Source organism: Arachis stenosperma, chromosome 4 (assembly GCF_014773155.1).
Source record: "Arachis stenosperma cultivar V10309 chromosome 4, arast.V10309.gnm1.PFL2, whole genome shotgun sequence".
Taxonomy (NCBI): Eukaryota; Viridiplantae; Streptophyta; class Magnoliopsida; order Fabales; family Fabaceae; genus Arachis; species Arachis stenosperma.
Window position 1 is genome coordinate 148,541,968 of NC_080380.1, and position 18,540 is coordinate 148,560,507.

The following is an 18,540-nucleotide window of genomic DNA, read 5'->3' on the forward strand; positions in this document are numbered from 1 at the left end:
GAATTTCTTTGTCGTCCTGTCAAATGTTGTGGTCCTAATTTTACTTATGAAACCGACTTTCTTTGCATAAGTCGCATAAAATTCCTACGCCAGTTGCAAAGAATCAAATCGCAATCCAACTCTTGGTATTTCTTCTTTGCAAAGGCTACTGTGATTCAGTAATTGTATATCAATTCACAACAAACATCACTCCATGACACAAATGATTAATAGTGAATTCTAAAATCTCGTTATTGTTAAATCAACAATAAATTACAATTTCAACCTCATGACTCATTTTCATCTCATCATTTTCTAGTTCAGTAACATCCGTAACTTCCATGATCTGCAATCGAACACAAATAAATAAAGCCAAACAAAAGAACCAAATGAGATATTGTACTATAAAGTAAATCAGAAAAATAAATAACCAATCAATGACAAAAAAATTCAGATAAACACACAATAAGAGACATCCAATTATATTAAATCATCCAACAAGAAATAACCATCTTAAATTTTTTTATTTTAAAACTCCAATATATTAACATAAAATCAACATTTTTGTTTATATTACATGTATAATGATTTAAAAAAAATGTTATTATTACTTTTCATCTTTCATCGGAATTATTATGAACGCAACTCCAAAAAAGTAATAGGTATATAAAACAAATTCACATAAAATATAATAAAATAAACCATTTGCATTAAAAACAAACATCTCATTTGTATGAAAAATAAACATTGTCATGCGAATAAAATCTTCACTGCATACCTTGTCATCAGGTTGACCCTCCACAACGCATAAATTCACAATGTTGCCATTTGAATTAGTAGAATGGTCACTGATATAGGAGGATGGGGCATTAGAACTTCCTTCATCCATTGATGACTCCATCAACAGTCCAATAGCACGCCTTCAACCTCAAACACGGTAATGAGCTTGGGATAGCAGCAGCGGCGCCACCCTTGGTGACCACAAGACAACAGTTGCGGCGGCGGTCCTAGTGTCGTGAATCAGAGCGACGGAAGGAGCACGGGATCGTGAAGGAAACGCACCGGCTACAGCTATGGCTGCGTCTTCACGGGGTGCAGGGGACAACAGCTACGGTTGCGTCTGCACGGGTGCAGGAGACAGCGGCGTTCTCGAAAGAAAAGGCACCTTGTCACAAAGCGGTCTTTGGCGAAGACGGCAAATTGTGGATGTGGACTAGAGAGGAACTGTGTAGGCTACGCGGCAGCCGTCGAAATGAATTTACGGTGGGATTCGAAATAACCGTAGTATGAATGTGTTTAGATATTAATCCTAATTTTTCAAATTTTAAAATCTGATAATAATTAATTAATTAAGAATTTGAATTTTAAAATAAACTTTGCTAGGTAGACAATGTGTTTTGTGAACAATATGAATAATGGACTTTAACTCTAAATTATCCACCTAAATCTTAATATTAGGATAACCATCTATACACCTAGTGAATTGAACATACAATATATTAATTGTTCACATTGTTTAAAATTTTCATTGTCTACTTTTTGAGGGTAGTGCTAGGGAGCCAATGGCCTAAGCATTACTCATACTATTCAGAATAACTATTAGATAATTACCAGGGATAATAAACATCTCATGTTATAAAATCACTCATCCCAAAAATTTAAGTTAATTTTGGAATTCACCAAGAATTTAACCCTTGACTTTTCGGATCTAGAACTCTAATACCATGTCATAAACCTACTCATCCCAAAAGCGTAACCTGACAGGACAATGTAACACTAATGCTCATATCTCTAATACTTCTTAAACCTCTATTGTACACATTGTACACTTAAGCCATTAGCTCTCTATACTTTCTCATTAATCATTCATTTCATTAGAAAACATTATGACCGATGAGGATTAGTTTATGACTATCTCCATGTTGAGTAGTAGTTACAACACTTAGATAAAATATATTATTTTTATCCAAGATTATGTGCCACTGTATATATTTAAGGTTCCCATTGTCGGGTTACATTTGTTCTTGATTCGTATATTTCAAGACTTTTTTTTTCAGTAGGTACAAAATAAAATAAATTATCTGTAAGAGAATATGCCCTAGGTCAAATCATTTATAAGGACAAATCAATAAGAAGAAACTTGAAAATTTGATGCTACTAAATACCAGAAATTTCTTTGGTGAGGAGTAAAGTCAGGTAAAAAAGTAAAGATTATAACTAAATATTTGAGGAGAGTGTGCAATGCACATGATATCTTTATTTCAAAAGGGAAAACATGTCCCAAAAACATTAAATACCAAAGGTGCAGGGCTATATATATCTATATCAATATAAGCACTGATGCAACTTAATTAAACATCTTTCCAAGAAGAAAGTGGTGGAGTATCAGAGTTCTTCCATGTAGTTATATCACTTGCATATCTATCACCCTTGACAGCATCCGCAGCAGCGAAGGACTCGAGTTCTGTCATTTCTTGCGGTGTAAGTTTCACAGATAAAGCACCAATGTTTTGGTTAAGATTGTCAATCTTGGTGGTTCCAGGAATGGGACACACATCATTTCCTTGGTGGTGCACCCATGCTAATGCGAGCTGCGACGGGGTGCATCCCTTCTTAGCTGCCATTTCATTAACCCTCTCAAATATAGTCTTGTTCTTCTCTAGGTTCTCAGGTTGGAATCTAGGCATATACTGCAGTAGAACACATAAGATAAGATTGATATGTAGGTACCAATGTAACCTTCTTATAACATGCAATATCAAACTGTTTTGAGGAGGAAAAAGTAGTGATGAGTTTGGAAAACTCTAAATTAATATTTGTGATAACTAAACATTATTAAAAATAATTAATTACAAAATTATTAATCTGATTTTCATTTAACATATATTGATTAATAATTTTGTTGCAGGTTTTTAATATTGGGCCGAAAATAAAATTCTGGTGCAAGCCCAATATGCTTATGAACATTCAGCCTTGATATTAATTTATTGTGATCATTGTGGCTGAGACAATGTAGTATTTTAAATTGGGCCGAAATAAAAGGAAATGTTGCTAGCCCAATGATTAAAATATTCAACATTAATATGAGTTAGTTTCTTGTGGTTGAACGGAAAATAAACTACTTGGGCTAGAATGATTTTGGTTGATCCAAGCCCAACTATGTTATATGCTTAAGATCCAATGCTTGATTTCAAATCCATCAGGAAAGCAAATGTTAACATTTGCCTCATGCTTCCAACGGATACAAGCATTATACCATGTGATGGATTTCAAAATCTATTATATTGTTAATTGATGCATGGGAAATATGAGAGAGAAAAGTTCAGCTGAATTGATTGATGGCCATAATGACTACACGCCACTCTAAGCTAGGGAAGTAAAAGCAACTTTTACCAACAAAGTGGTTTATCACATTGAATTGCTTTTCTTCTAAGTTGTTTATTCTCTCTCATCTCTTTCTTGTTTCTTCTTCGGTCCTTGTCCAGGAAGCTATGGACGCTATGCTCATCAACAAAGAAAAAGAAGAAGTTGCATGCATCAAGACCATCAAGTTAATGATGGCAGGAAAAAGAAAAGTATGTAGTGGATGAGATTGTCACCAAATGTGGTTAGATTTGGTGAGGTAATCTCGAGCTCTTCATGCTCAGAAAAGGAAGATGAAGATTCGGCCAGCAAGTGAGATTCTTGAAGCATGGCTTGTCTTTGATTCTGCTCAACCACCACAGGGAGTAGCTAGAGTGGCGAAGTGATGGTTGAGGCAGAGATTGAAGCAGATGAAGTCATCATCATCATGAAGCATCAAGGGCCAGAAATCCATCTTGAAGAGGAAGCCAAGGATGGAGTGCCCGGATTGATGAAGGGTGATGATCAAGGAAGGACTAGAGGTAATTGCATGTTGGGTTATGCATGGTTATCTCTTCTCTCTCTATGTGGCCAAACCGGTTCTGTTTGTTGAAGGAGGAAGAAGTTGGTTCGGTTTTGGCTTCAATAAGTGGAGGCTCCCCTCTTCTATAATAAGGGTGGACAACCACTGTTTGATGCAAGGAGAAAATTTGAGAGTGCAAGGCACAGAGTTCTCAGAGCTACCTGAGCTAACAGTTTTCTCTTCTCCTTCAATGTTCTCTGTTTTGTAATTTTCTGTTTAATTTTGTCATGTCTTGAGTCTCATGGGAAAAAGGCAAACAAGTGAGGTTTGTATGAAAAAGCCATAGAGCGGAAAAAGGCAAAGAGAGCAAAATTAAAAGAAAAAGCCATAGATGTCTTAGAGTTCCTTTGTTCATCTATGTTGTGTTTCATGATTATGTGGGAATCCCCTTGTAAGTTGGGTTAGCACTTTACAGTTTGTAATCAAGTTGATTATAGTGAAATTCCATCATGTTTGTGATGGAGACTGGATGTAGGCTGCACTGCACTTAGCAGCCGAACCAGGATATATCTGGGTGCAATCTTCTTCTCCTTTCTACTCCATTTCTTATTTTCTACTACACAGGAGCAAAAACTAGAATTATCTCGTGCCAAGTGACGAGACAAAAAAAAAAGTCTCGTGGCTAGGGACGAGACAAAACAAAAAGTCTCGTGTGAAGTGAAGAGATAAAAGGAGTAAAAGTTTCCAGAATTAGTCTGACAAGTCAGCAAGTGTTATCAAGCAAAAAGGGGGCTAAGATTCAACCCCCCCTTCTCTTAGCCACTGAAACCATCAATTGGTATCAGAGCTTGGTCTCAAAGAGATCAAGCTTTGCAGCTTGGAGAAAAGATCCTCATGGCAGAAATAGTGGCGCAAATGTGGTGTCTCACAATCTGGCTGAAGGTCAATCAAGCAACAGACCTCCCCTTTTCAATGGGAAAAATTATACCTATTGGAAGGAGAGGATGAAGATACTTGTACAAGCAATGGATTACAGACTATGGAAGATCATCCTAGAAGGTCCTCAATTCCCATCTACCACAAGTGCTGAAGGAGTAGTCACTCTTAAGCCAGAAGCAAGCTGGACCGAGGAAGATAGGAAGAAGGTGGAGTTAAATGCCAAGGCAATAAATCTGCTCAACTGTGCTATCAGCTTTGAGGAGTACCGACGAGTATCACGATGCACAACAGCAAAGGAAATCTGGGACAAGTTGCAAATCACTCATGAAGGAACCACCATTGTAAAGAAGACTCGGACAGACATGTTAAACAGGGAATATGAAATGTTTGCAATGAAGGAAGGAGAGTCCATTGATGAACTGTTCGAACGGTTCAACTCCATCATTGTTGGCTTAGATGCTCTTGGAATTACTCATTCAGAATCTGTGCTAGTGAGAAGAGTGTTGAGATGTCTTACAAAAGAGTGGGAAACAAAAGCTTTAATTATTTTTGAGAGTAGTAGCTTAGATTCCATGACACTTGATGATTTGAGAGGAAATCTTCTTGCTTTTGAAAACTCCTATTTGAAAAAAGATTCAAAAAAGAAAGGAATCACTTTTTCTTCTGTGACTAACCCTCTGGATAATGAATTCAGTGATAATTCTTCTGAAAATGAGTTTGTGTTGTTTGCAAAAAAATTCAGGAAAATGATAAAACTCAAAGGCAAAGGCAGCAGCTCAAGGAAGATGAAGAAAGACCTTAGCAAAGTAATCTGTTACAATTGCAAGGAAATGTGGCATTTTAAATTTGATTGTCCCAAGTTAAAGAAGGAGGAAAAGCCGAAAAAGGAAAAGAAGAAGGGACTGATAGCTTCATGGGAAGATTTGGAAAATGACTCAGATGATGATGATGAAGAATTTGAGACTAAGTCACAGCCTTGTCTCATGGCAAATGAGGTAGATCAGGTATTCTTTCAAAACTCTGACACTGAAGACCTTCATCTTATGATAGATCACCTCTCTGAAAAAATAAGATGTTTTCTGACTGATAATCAAGATCTTGAACAACAAAATTTCATTCTTAAGGCTGAAAATGATTTTCTTAAAGAAAAACTAAGAGAGGCCAAAACTGCTTGTAATCTTGTTGAAGAGAATAAGCAGTTAAGAGCCCAAGTGAGAAACTGTAAAAGTGACCATTCTGTTCTTGCATATGTGGACTGTTTTAAAAGAAATAAAGAGTTGCTTGAAGAGGTTAAAAGGTTTAAGGAAGACTTAGCCAAGTTTACACAAAGTTCTGAAAATCTTAATCAAATTTTGGCTAGTCAAAAATCTCTCTATGATAAAGCTGGATTGGGGTTTTATAAATATGAAAAATCTCATTTTGAAAACATCACTTCATCTTCAAATGATACAAGGTATCAAGACCCAATCTACTTTAACAAAACAGCAACTCCAAGATTTTGTAGACTATGCAATCGAAATGGACACTTTCCAGTTCAATGTTTCTTTGGTGAAAAAATGATAGGTGATAAAGTTTACAAAGTTGTTTTTGATTACAATGATTTGGGACATAAGAGATGGTTTAACGTGAAAGGATCCAAGAACATTTGGATACCTAAGGTCACTTGAGCTTATTTTGTAGGTATGCCTAGCTTCCAAGAAGAAAGAAAATATGTGGTACATGGACAGCGGATGCTCTAGGCATATGACCGGAAAGACAACCTTCTTCATAAAGCTTGATGAATATGATAGAGGGCTTGTCACTTTTGGAGATGATGCAAAAGGAAAAATAGTGGCTGTTGGGAAAGTTGGTAAAAAATTTTCATCTTGTATAAATGATGTGCTTCTTGTAAATGGTTTGAAACATAACTTACTTAGTGTTAGTCAATTGTGTGATTTAGGTTTTGATGTTATTTTTAAGAAGTTTGTTTGTTTGGTTGTTTGTGAGAAAACTGGAGATATTTTATTTGAAGCCAAGAGATGCAACAATGTGTATGGATTAACTCTTGAGGACTTAAAGGAACAAAATGTAACATGTTTTACATATTTTGAATCTGAAAAATGGCTTTGGCATAGAAAGTTGGGACATGCTAGCATGTACCAAATTTCTAAGCTAGTTAAAAAGAATTTGGTTAGAGGAATTTCAAACATCAAGTTTGATAAGGATCTTACTTGTGCATGTCAATTGGGCAAGCAAGTAAAATCCTCTTTTAAATCAAAAGATGGAATCTCAACCAAAAGGCCATTAGAAATGTTGCATATTGATCTTTTTGGTCCTACTAGAACTCAAAGTTTAGGAGGTAAACACTATGGTCTTGTAGTGGTAGATGATTACTCTAGATTTGGTTGGGTACTTTTCATTGCTCATAAGAATGATGCATTTTATGCTTTCTCCACCCTTTGTAAGAAAATTCAAAATGAAAAGGATTTGAAAATTGCCCATTTGAGAAGTGATCATGGAAGAGAATTTGAAAATCAAGACTTTGAAAAATTCTGTGATGACTTAGGGATTTCTCATAATTTTTCATGTCCTAGAACCCCCCAACAAAATGGGGTGGTTGAAAGAAGGAATCGAAGCCTTCAAGAAATGACTAGGGCTATGCTATGTGAAAATGAGATTCCTAAATTTTTATGGGCTGAAGCTGTGAACACAGCATGCTATATTTTGAATAGAACAATCATTAGAAAAGGGTTAAAGAAAATCCCTTATGAGCTATGGAAAGAAACCCCTCCAAATCTTAAGTACTTTCATGTTTTTGGATGCAAATGCTTTGTGCTTAATAATAAAGAAAATCTTGGAAAGTTAGATCCAAAATCCTATGAAGAAATGTTTGTTGGATATTCCACCACAAGCAAGGCCTATAGAGTTTATTTCAAGGAGCATAGGACAATAGAGAATCCATACATGTTGCTTTTTGTGATTCTAACTTAATTCCCAGTACTGTGATAGATAATGATTCAGATGGAGAAGGAGCTGGAACAAGCAAAGAAAATCCCAAATCTGTCCAGAATGAAGAATCTGCCAGTCCAGTTTTGTCTCGTCAGATTGAAGGAGACACTTCCGTTTTGTCTCCTGAGCAGGGACGAGCAACTGAAACAGTGAGACCACCAGAAGTTCATCAATGCTCTACACCTGTCCGAAAGCCTAGAGAATGGAAGTCTATGAGGGGGTATCCTCATGACTTCATCATTGGTGGTCCCTCTCAAGGAGTAACAACAAGATCATCCACCAAAAGGCAAACCGAACCTAGCAATCTTGCTCTCTTGTCACAAATAGAGCCCAACAATGTCAAACAAGCTCTTAAGAATCCATCATGGGTTAAAGTAATGTAAGAGGAGCTTGCTCAATTTGACAAGAATAAGGTTTGGACATTAGTACATCATCTGAATGGTAAGAAAGTTACCGGTACTAAGTGGGTGTTTAAAAATAAACTTGGTGAGGATGGACAAGTTGTTCGTAACAAGGCTAGACTAGTGGCCCAAGGTTACGATCAAGAGGAGGGAATAGGTTTTGATGAGTCTTTTACTCCGGTAGCTAGAATGGAAGCAATTAGGTTGCTTCTTGCCTATGCTGCCCATAAGGGTTTCAAAATGTTTCAAATGGATGTTAAGTGTGCCTTCCTTAATGGCTTTATCGATAGAGAAGTGTATGTGGCTCAACCCCCCGATTTTGAACATAAAGAGTTTCCAAATCATGTTTTTAAATTAACTAAGGCTCTTTATGGTCTTAGACAAGCTCCAAGAGCTTGGTATGAAAGGCTTAGTGCCTTCTTGTTGGAAAATAAATTTCAAAGGGGTACCACCGACACTACTTTATTTATTAAAGCATCTAATGATGATATGCTCCTTGTTCAAGTTTATGTTGATGACATTGTATTTGGATCGGCCAACATTTCCTTGTGTGAAGAGTTTGGAAAACTCATGACTAGTGAGTTTGAAATGAGTTTAATGGGAGAGCTTACTTTCTTTCTTGGCCTCCAAATTAAACAAACTCCTAGTTGCACTTTTATTTACCAAGGAAAGTATGCCAAAGAACTTATCAAAAAGTTTGGCCTAGAAAACTCCAAACCAATGGGCACTCCTATGCATCCCAATACTAAACTTGAAAAGGATGATGATGACCAAGATGTGGATGAAACAAGGTATAGAGGAATGATAGGTTCACTTATGTACCTTACCTCCTCTAGACCGGATATAGTCCAAAGTGTGGGTGTATGTTCAAGGTTTCAATCTCATCCAAAAGAATCCCACTTTACGGCTGTTAAACGCATCATTAGATACATTAAGAGAACATGTAATTATGGATTATGGTATCCTAAATCTGATGACTTTTGTGCAGTAGGTTTTTGTGATGCAGATTATGCGGGAGATCGAGTGGATAGGAGGAGCACCTCCGGCATGTGTTGCTTCCTTGGAAGCTCACTCAACATGTGGTCAAGCAAGAAACAAGCCACAGTGGCTTTATCCACTGCTGAAGCCGAATATGTTTCCGCATCTGCATGTTGCTCACAATTAATTTGGTTAAAAATACAATTGGAAGATTACAAATTAAAAATCAATAGTATACCCTTATTTTGTGATAATATGAGTGCTATAAACATTTCAAAAAATCCTGTTCTGCACTCAAGAACTAAGCACATTGAGATAAAATATCATTTCATTAGAGAACATGTGCAAAAGGGTACTATTGATATTCAATTTGTAAAATCTGAAGACCAAATTGCTGATATTTTTACAAAACCTCTCTGTGAAGACAGATTCTATACCTTGAGAAAAAGTTTGGGAATGTTTGATTTAAGTTTCATTGAAAATTTGTGAATATGTGACTCTGTTCAATTTTGCTCGTAGGTTTGGACGAGATAAAAATAATGGCATGATGGAGGAGCTATGATTAAGAGGGAGGCTGCACAGAAATAAACTCCTATGGGCCTCACAAAATTTGTTGACCCCACTCTGACCGTTTTGTTAGTTCCTCATTTTTTTTGAAAATCAAATCTCAAAGTGTCCTATCATATCTAGTTGAAAGAGAGATAATGTCAAATCAAATCTTTCTTTTTCAAACTAATCCCTTGATTCAAGGAACCACTTTTTCAAATCCTTGGAAACCACCCTAGTCACTAACCACCTATCTTGTGTATTAACTCCCTCATAGTCTCTTTTCACTCAACATTTATTTCATTCATCCTCTCTCACTCACTTCGGTTCCCTTCACTCTTTCATCTCCTACCCTTCCATTCTCATTATCATGAACAAAAAGGGCACACCCGAGAAGAGCACTCAGAAGCTTAAAGGTATTGTCTTGAATAACACCAAGGAGCTAGCAAGTTTGGAGTCATGGGATTTCAAGAAAAAGTTTCATACGTCACACTCTCACTATGATCCATCTAGGTTCGACTCATGTGTTTCCCATGCATTCCACAATGAAGTTCTGAAAGAACGCGATCTCTGTGCTACTTATCTAGTTAGCCTAGACTCATTCTCCAACAAAGGGATCAATGTCTCCTCTCTGTTTGCTAATATTCAATGGACTCCTCTGCTTTACATCTGGAAGCCAGTTTACCCAGGTTTAGTCCGTGAGTTCTACTCCAACATGAGACTTATTGATGGCACAATCCACTCATATGTGAAGAAGATTCATATCACTCTTGATGCTGGAATCATTGGGATGACTCTAGGCTACAAAGAAGAAGGACCAAGAGCATACATGTCTAAGAAATGGGATTTAAGGGTTGGGATCACATACCGGATGGCTTTAAATCACACTTGCGAAGGTCTTTCCAAAATGGATGGTACGACATCAACTCTTAAAGAACTTGGTCCAGATAAGACAATTCTTCTTTACAATATCATATCTCATGTTCTCATGCCACAAAGTGGACCACGATATCGGGTAACAGTGTCTGACTTTCTTGTCCTTTTTGCTCTCGTTACTTCATCTGAAATATCATTTGCATACCTTATGATAAGGCACATGTGGAAATCTGTCAAAAGTTCAAAAAGGCCTAATCTTTCATATGGGATGTTTCTCACCTGCATCTTTGAACATTTTAAAGTTGATCTAACAAATGAAGATGTTGAGAATAAGGTTTCACTCATAAAGGGAGAAGGAGCTGGTGACAAGAATGCCGATTCTGAATCAGGAGTACAATCTATCTGATGTCTTATGTGAATTCTGGTGTTAATTGGTTCTTGTTTGAACTTTTGATTGATTATATGGATACTTTTGTCTTGTGGTACTCTGTTAAACACTTGATTATTTTGGATAATGGTTATATTTTGCATATTTTGTTTCATAAAATAAATTCTGTTTGCGGGTACTCCTTTGATGACAAAAGGGGGAGGAAATTTAGTTTCCAAAATTAAAATTGGAAAACAAATAAAAACAGGGGATGAGAACAGGGGATGAAATTTTCAAATTGAAAATTCATGATCACCCTTGTTCAAAGAATGCATGTTGTTATTGCATTTGTTTTACTATGGTCACTGCTGTTTAAACTACATTTGGCATTTGGTTTATCATGATTAGTTTATTTGGCATTTGGTTTATAATAATGATTGATTTATTTTGATGTCTGGCTGTTGATTCATCATTGATAAACTTGTTGGATTGAAAATTTATTTTTGGCAGTTCCTTTAAATTGTGTAAAATATAAAAACTGCCTTGTTTTGTTCTTCAAATATTTTTCATCATGTTGTTTTGCTCTGATATCCTAAATAGGAAAATGTTTGAAAAATATTTGGATACTTTTTGAAAATGTTTGAGCAGTAAATCAGTTTATGATATCAAATGAGTTTTGATTATCAATTTAAAACTGCTCATAAATCAAGTATTTAGCATCATGTATAAATATGCTAAATAACATTGTTACTTTAAGCTTGATTCAAATGTTACAGGCTAGTGCTTCCCTTGGTAAAATAAGCATACATCAAGGGGGAGCCATGTGACATTTAGAAAGGGGGAGAAATTCAATCTTCAAAGGGAGTATTCATACTCAATTTTTAAATTTCTTTCCATTTCAATTTTAATAATGTTTGTCATCAAGGGGGAGATTGATGAGTTTGGAAAACTCTAAATTAATATTTGTGATGACTAAACATTATTAAAAATAATTAATTACAAAATTATTAATCTGATTTTTATTTAACATATATTGATTAATAATTTTGTTGCAGGTTTTTAATATTGGGCCGAAAATGAAATTCTGGTGCAAGCCCAATATGCTTATGAACATTCAGCCTTGATATTAATTTATTGTGATCATTGTGGCTGAGACAATGTAGTATTTTAAATTGGGCCGAAATAAAAGGAAATGTTGCTAGCCCAATGATTAAAATATTCAACATTAATATGAGTTAGTTTCTTGTAGCTGAATGGAAAATAAACTACTTGGGCTAGAATGATTTTGGTTGATCCAAGCCCAACTATGTTATATGCTTAAGATCCAATGCTTGATTTCAAATCCATCAGGAAAGCAAATGTTAACATTTGCCTCATGCTTCCAACGGATACAAGCATTATACCATGTGATGGATTTCAAAATCTATTATATTGTTAATTGATGCATGGGAAATATGAGAGAGAAAAGTTCAGCTGAATTGATTGATGGCCATAATGACTACACGCCACTCTAAGCTAGGGAAGTAAAAGCAACTTTTACCAACAAAGTGGTTTATCACATTGAATTGCTTTTCTTCTAAGTTGTTTATTCTCTCTCATCTCTTTCTTGTTTCTTCTTCGGTCCTTGTCCAGGAAGCTATGGACGCTATGCTCATCAACAAAGAAAAAGAAGAAGTTGCATGCATCAAGACCATCAAGTTAATGATGGCAGGAAAAAGAAAAGTATGTAGTGGATGAGATTGTCACCAAATGTGGTTAGATTTGGTGAGGTAATCTCGAGCTCTTCATGCTCAGAAAAGGAAGATGAAGATTTGGCCAGCAAGTGAGATTCTTGAAGCATGGCTTGTCTTTGATTCTGCTCAACCACCACAGGGAGTAGCTAGAGTGGCGAAGTGATGGTTGAAGCAGAGATTGAAGCAGATGAAGTCATCATCATCATGAAGCATCAATGGCCAGAAATCCATCTTGGAGAGGAAGCCAATGATGGATTGCCCGGATTGATGAAGGGTGATGATCAAGGAAGGACTAGAGGTAATTGCATGTTGGGTTATGCATGGTTATCTCTTCTCTCTCTATGTGGCCAAACCGGTTCTGTTTGTTGAAGGAGGAAGAAGTTGGCTCGGTTTTGACTTCAATAAGTGGAGGCTCCCCTCTTCTATAATAAGGGTGGACAACCACTGTTTGATGCAAGGAGAAAATTTGAGAGTGCAAGACACAGAGTTCTTAGAGCTACCTGAGCTAACAGTTTTCTCTTCTCCTTCAATGTTCTCTGTTTTGTAATTTTCTGTTTAATTTTGTCATATCTTGAGTCTCATGGGAAAAAGGCAAACAAGTGAGGTTTGTATGAAAAAGCCATAGAGCGGAAAAAGACAGAGAGAGCAAAATTAAAAGAAAAAGCCATAGATGTCTTAGAGTTCCTTTGTTCATCTATGTTTTGTTTAATGATTCTGTGGGAATCCCCTTATAAGTTGGGTTAGCACTTTACAGTTTGTAATCAAGTTGATTATAGTGAAATTCCATCATGTTTGTGATGGAGACTGGATGTAGGCTGCACTGCACTTAGCAGCCGAACCAGGATATATCTGGGTGCAATCTTCTTCTCCTTTCTACTCCATTTCTGTTTTCTACTACACAGGAGCAAAAATCAGAATTATCTCTTGCCAAGTGACGAGACAAAAAGAAAAGTCTCGTGGCTAAGGACGAGACAAAACAAAAAGTCTCGTGTGAAGTGAAGAGATAAAAGGAGTAAAAGTTTCCAGAATTAGTCTGACAAGTCAGCAAGTGTTATCAAGCAAAAAGGGGGCTAAGATTCAACCCCCCTTCTCTTAGCCACTGAAACCATCAAGTAGAATCATAAACTAAATAGTTTTGACTATAAATAAATTGAATGCAGCACCATACACTTAATCAAGGTAATTAACAGCCCAAACCACCCGCTAGCATGATATTGTCCGCTTTGGCACACAAGGCCTCATGGTTTTGTCTTTGACGATAGGGATGCTAGCCGAAGCCCCCCACACTCACTCGTCAAAATGCATTATGCTAGAGAGATGTATCCACACCCTTATAAGGCATGCTTCGTTTCCCTCTCCAACCGATGTGGGCCTTACATATTTATCCATGGTGAATTGGTGATTGAGAAAACTTATTCTGTTTAATGTGCTTGGTACTAGTTAAGCAATCCTATAACATCAGATTCAATCGATTATTTGCATTCAACTTTGAGTGACTATCTCTAGGTACAGAAACTAACAAGGATACTGAATTATGAAAATGCAAAAGTAATTAAAGCTATGGATTTATTTTACACAAACCTTTCTGAAGTCATTCTCAGACAAATTCTCAATCAGTTTTGTTCCTGATGAAAGGAATCCTCTCCCAAGAGGACTATATGCCACAATTCCAATTCCAAGTTCCCTGGCAAGGAAAATATTTAGAACTCGCGAAAGGCTAGACTCGATATGATTATGATATATTAGAATTTCGAGTTAGAGAAGAAAAATTAACATAAAGTCTTTACATTAAATCACACACCTGCAAGTTGGAACTATCTCTTCCTCAACATCTCTTGACCAAAGAGACCACTCCAACTGCACTGCTGTTATGGGATGAACAGCATGCGCTCTTCGGATTGTTGAAGCCGACGCCTCAGATAAACCAATGTATTTTATTTTTCCCTCCTCAACAAGCTTCTTAAGCTCCCCAATCTTAATTTGAAATTAAGAAAACAAAAGGAAAACATTTGAACTCATCAAACATGTACCATCATATATGTAACCAAATAGTCTAATTTCATTACTTTATCCTCTTTAACATTAACAATAATAGTGAAACTTGAAAGCAGAGAATTTTATGACATAACAAATACATAGTATATTCTAATTTCTAAAGAACAATTGAGATTCTCATATACAAAGTAGCACAGAGAAAGATTCAAACCGTGACTTCAATTGGAACACGAGTATCGATTCGATGTTGGTAATAGAGATCAATGCAATCAATGTCAAGCCTCTTCAAGCTTCCCTCACAAGCAGCTCTCACATATGATGGATCTCCACGGATCTCAACTTTAAAACCATCAGACATGCTGATTCCAAACTTGGTTGCCAATTCAACCTTCTCTCTCACTCCTCCCTTCAAAGCCTGTACAAAATTCCAAAGATAAAGTCTAGTGTGTATATTCAACCCTAATTTCTCTAATTCAGACCATGGATTAATACACCATAAAGAATCAAAGAATCAAAAGAAAACCAAAGAGGGTAGCTGAATCAAAGCTCAAGTTGGAACCTTTCCAAGTAGAATCTCGTTGGTGTGAGGACCATAGACATCAGAGGTATCAAGGAATGTAACACCAATTTGTGCAGCATAGTGAATGAGAGAAATCATGTCAGGTTCTGGCTTTGGAGGTCCATAGAAAGCAGACATTCCCATGCATCCAAGTCCTTGCTGAGACACCTCCAAGCCCTGTGATCCCAGTTTCATTCTTCCAACTTTGGCCATGGCTGTGGTGTGATGCTGTGCTTCCAAAGAGTGATGAAGAATGTGTCTGTCTATTTGGATTCCCTGAACTGAATGAATGCTCTAAGCTATGTCTTACTCATATAAACTACTTGTGATTGTAATTTAATCTTTTTATAACAGTTGTCTCCGTTGATTGGTACTTCCCATAGATTTTTGGATAAAATTCTACTTCAGACTTGTAACCATCGAACTCTAGACCCACTTTGATATTTTCAGGGTAGGAAAAGTGAGAAGTGGACCCCACTTTGATATTTTCTTAGTAGCATTGTGAAAGTTACTTTACACTTAGGACGAGAGGTCATGCTTGATTAAGAAAAAAAAATACATTTTTATAGTTGAATTTTATAGGTATAAATAATGTTTGATGGTTGCGGAATACACTTGTCTGGTTTTGGTATTTATATTTTATAACTTTTTTGCTTCAAAACATTTAAAAATTGTATATTTGGTCTTTGTTATTTAAAAGGTTAAATGCTGACGCAACAAATTAAAATGTTGCATCCTTTGTTTTGTTAGACATGCATATATACACAGCTGAAGACTGAAGTTTTCTGCAATGTAGTTGGTTCAAATCAATAGCAAGAAACTTAGAAAGGTGAATGCAATCAAATTCCTTCGAAAAAAACAAGGGATGTTCCTTATACTGATATTAAGAATAACAAACCAACAACAAATAGCAAAGAGTTCAATAATATATAATAGTGTAAGTAATGGACTTAAATCTAAACAGGTTTCCAAGAAGAAAGTGGTGGAGTGTTAGCTTTCTTCCATGTAGTTATATTCTCCGGATATCTGTCACCCTTCACAGCATCCGTGGCAGCGAAGGACTCGAGTTCTGTCATTTCTTGTGGCGTAAGTTTCACAGACAAGGCACCAATGTTTTGATTAAAGTTCTCAGCTTTAGTGGTTCCAGGAATGGGGCACACATCATTTCCTTGGTGGTGAACCCATGCCAATGCAAGCTGAGATGGGGTGCATCCCTTCTTTGCCGCCATTTCATTGACCCTCTCAAATATAGTCTTGTTCTGCTCCAGGTTTTCTGGTTGGAATCTAGGAATAAACTGCAACAAGAACACAAGAATATGTCAGGTATCATTGATGGATATTTGAAAAATTTCCAAGGCAATATTCCAAACTATACTAATTTAGGCCATGGTGAATAAGAAATTTAATTCTTATTGATGTTTTTCAGTTAATGCAGATACATACAGAAAATATCAATGAATTGTGCAAATAATATTATAGGTATTGGTGAAGAAAACCAAGGTTAGAAGATGTGAATGTCACTCTCTCTAGGTACATACATAAGCAGAATCATGATGATTATGATTATAGAAATGCATATGTTAATTAACATGAATTTCTGTAATAGCAAGTATTGACAAACCTTTCGGTAGTCATCCTGAGACAAATTATCAAGCAACTTTGATCCGGTTGTAAAGAATCCGCGGCCAAGAGGACTATATGCAACAATTCCAATACCAAGTTCTCTGAGATGGAACAAATTTAGAAGCCATGAATTCAAACATTGTATCATGATGGTTTAGTCCTAGAAAGAGAATTGCTTGTTGACAAAAAACAAAATGAAATAATGTTTGTGCATTATTAGATTCACAAACCTGCATGTTGGAACTATTTCTTCCTCCACATCTCTTGACCAAAGAGACCATTCAATTTGAACTGCTGTGATGGGATGAACAGCATGTGCTCTTCTGATTGTTGAAGCTGAAGCCTCAGACAAACCAATGTATTTTACTTTTCCCTCCTCAACAAGTTTCTTAAGCTCTCCAATCTTAATTAAAATCACAAAGGAAAAAGAGTCAAGTCATTAGAGTATATACATGTATTTAACTTTTCATTAGAGTGAAAAACTAGTCTATAATCTATCTCTATTTTCATTGTTTCAATAACCTCAAAGAAGCAAAAGCCAAATCAAAGAGAAAATCCAAACCGTGACTTCAATTGGCACTTTAGTATCAATTTGATGTTGGTAATAGAGATCAATGCAATCAATATCAAGTCTCTTCAAGCTTCCTTCACAAGCAGCTCTCACGTATGCCGGATCGCCACGGCTACCAAATTTTCCATCATCAGAAAAGATTACTCCAAACTTGGTTGCAATTTCAGATTTCTCCCTCATCCCTTCCTTCAAAGCCTGTCTCCATGTATGTCACCAACTTAGTCATAGGATCATAGCATGCTCAAAGCAAAGCAAAATTTTTAACTAAATCAAAGACACATGATAAATAAAAAAAATACAAGCCAGACATCTCAAAATCATTCTAGAGAAGGAAACACATGATAAATGTTTATATCATATTAAGAAGTTAGCGGATCTAATTCAACTCGAAAAACTAGCTCATGATATTCAATTTTCTCTACTTTGTTTAATAGATGTCTGCTTTTATAGTTCAAACCAAAGATTTTTCATTTCAGGAAAAGAGAATCAAAAGAAAAACCAAAAAGGGTAGGTGAATCAAAGTTCAAGTAAGAACCTTTCCAATAAGCATTTCATTGGTGTGAGGACCATAGAAATCAGAGGTGTCAAGGAATGTGACACCATTATGAATAGCATGGTGAATGAGAGCAATCATGTCAGGTTCTGGCTTTGGGGGTCCATAGAATGCAGACATTCCCATGCAACCAAGTCCTTGTTGAGACACCTCTAAGCCCTGTGACCCCAGCTTCATTCTTCCAACTTTAGCCATTGATCTGTTGTGATTGTGTGCTTGCAACTATGTTGCTGTCATATAAATAGGCTTAAGATTGTGAAACTGTTAAAGGATAAAATAAGATGAAAGTTGATGACCGTTTCCTTGTTTGGTAAAAATGATATTATGTAAAATAAAATGAATGTCTGTCTTTCACTCTGCTTTTCTTATTTGAAAGTTGTTTCTATATGGTTGTTTAATTCCACTGCTGCTACCTCTTCTGACTTGTTCTAGTGTTCCACTGCTGAAGAAAATTGACAACTTGAATCTCAAAGAGTTGGTAACTTCGTGTAAAAATTTGATACTCAAAATATTATTTTATTGTCTTCACTGTTTATCATCTCTTGGCAAGTGGATTGAACACTCCAA

At 36.2% G+C, this 18,540-nt stretch overlaps 2 protein-coding genes across 4 annotated transcripts; both read right to left on the minus strand.

Annotated features, from left to right (window-relative positions):
- Positions 1-153: 153 nt before the first annotated feature.
- LOC130976077 (probable aldo-keto reductase 2) lies at positions 154-15,549 on the minus strand. 3 transcript variants are annotated; one of them, XM_057900827.1, is made up of 5 exons: positions 15,227-15,549; positions 14,879-15,082; positions 14,474-14,646; positions 14,254-14,356; positions 154-325 (listed from the first exon to the last, which is right to left on the minus strand). In XM_057900827.1, exons 1-5 carry the CDS (start codon positions 15,437-15,439, stop codon positions 242-244), a joined length of 777 nt encoding a protein of 258 aa, XP_057756810.1. In that variant the 5' UTR covers positions 15,440-15,549; the 3' UTR covers positions 154-241. The 3 variants fall into 3 exon arrangements, with proteins under 3 accessions (XP_057756810.1, XP_057756809.1, XP_057756811.1); XM_057900826.1 differs by lacking the exon at positions 154-325 and adding an exon at positions 2,154-2,669; XM_057900828.1 differs by lacking the exon at positions 154-325 and adding an exon at positions 13,867-14,122.
- Positions 15,550-16,166: 617 nt separating this feature from the next.
- LOC130976351 (probable aldo-keto reductase 2) lies at positions 16,167-18,171 on the minus strand. The gene is made up of 5 exons (XM_057901199.1): positions 17,956-18,171; positions 17,412-17,615; positions 17,080-17,252; positions 16,848-16,950; positions 16,167-16,521 (listed from the first exon to the last, which is right to left on the minus strand). Exons 1-5 carry the CDS (start codon positions 18,166-18,168, stop codon positions 16,183-16,185), a joined length of 1,032 nt encoding a protein of 343 aa, XP_057757182.1. The 5' UTR covers positions 18,169-18,171; the 3' UTR covers positions 16,167-16,182.
- Positions 18,172-18,540: the final 369 nt, after the last annotated feature.

Bases quoted from the DNA above. Each gene is read 5' to 3' on its own strand.
- LOC130976351 (XM_057901199.1), bottom strand. From the start codon at position 18,168: ATGGCTAAAGTTGGAAGAATGAAGCTGGGGTCACAGGGCTTAGAGGTG. The intron at 16,951-17,079 runs GTTTGTGAATCT...GTTCCATCTCAG, and splicing joins GAAATAGTTCCAACATGCAG to AGAACTTGGTATTGGAATTG. The intron at 16,522-16,847 runs GTTTGTCAATAC...TTCTTGTTGCAG, and splicing joins CTCAGGATGACTACCGAAAG to TTTATTCCTAGATTCCAACC.
- LOC130976077 (XM_057900826.1), bottom strand. From the start codon at position 15,439: ATGGCCAAAGTTGGAAGAATGAAACTGGGATCACAGGGCTTGGAGGTG. The intron at 15,083-15,226 runs GTTCCAACTTGA...AATTTTGTACAG, and splicing joins ACGAGATTCTACTTGGAAAG to GCTTTGAAGGGAGGAGTGAG. The intron at 14,357-14,473 runs GTGTGTGATTTA...TTTCCTTGCCAG, and splicing joins GAGATAGTTCCAACTTGCAG to GGAACTTGGAATTGGAATTG.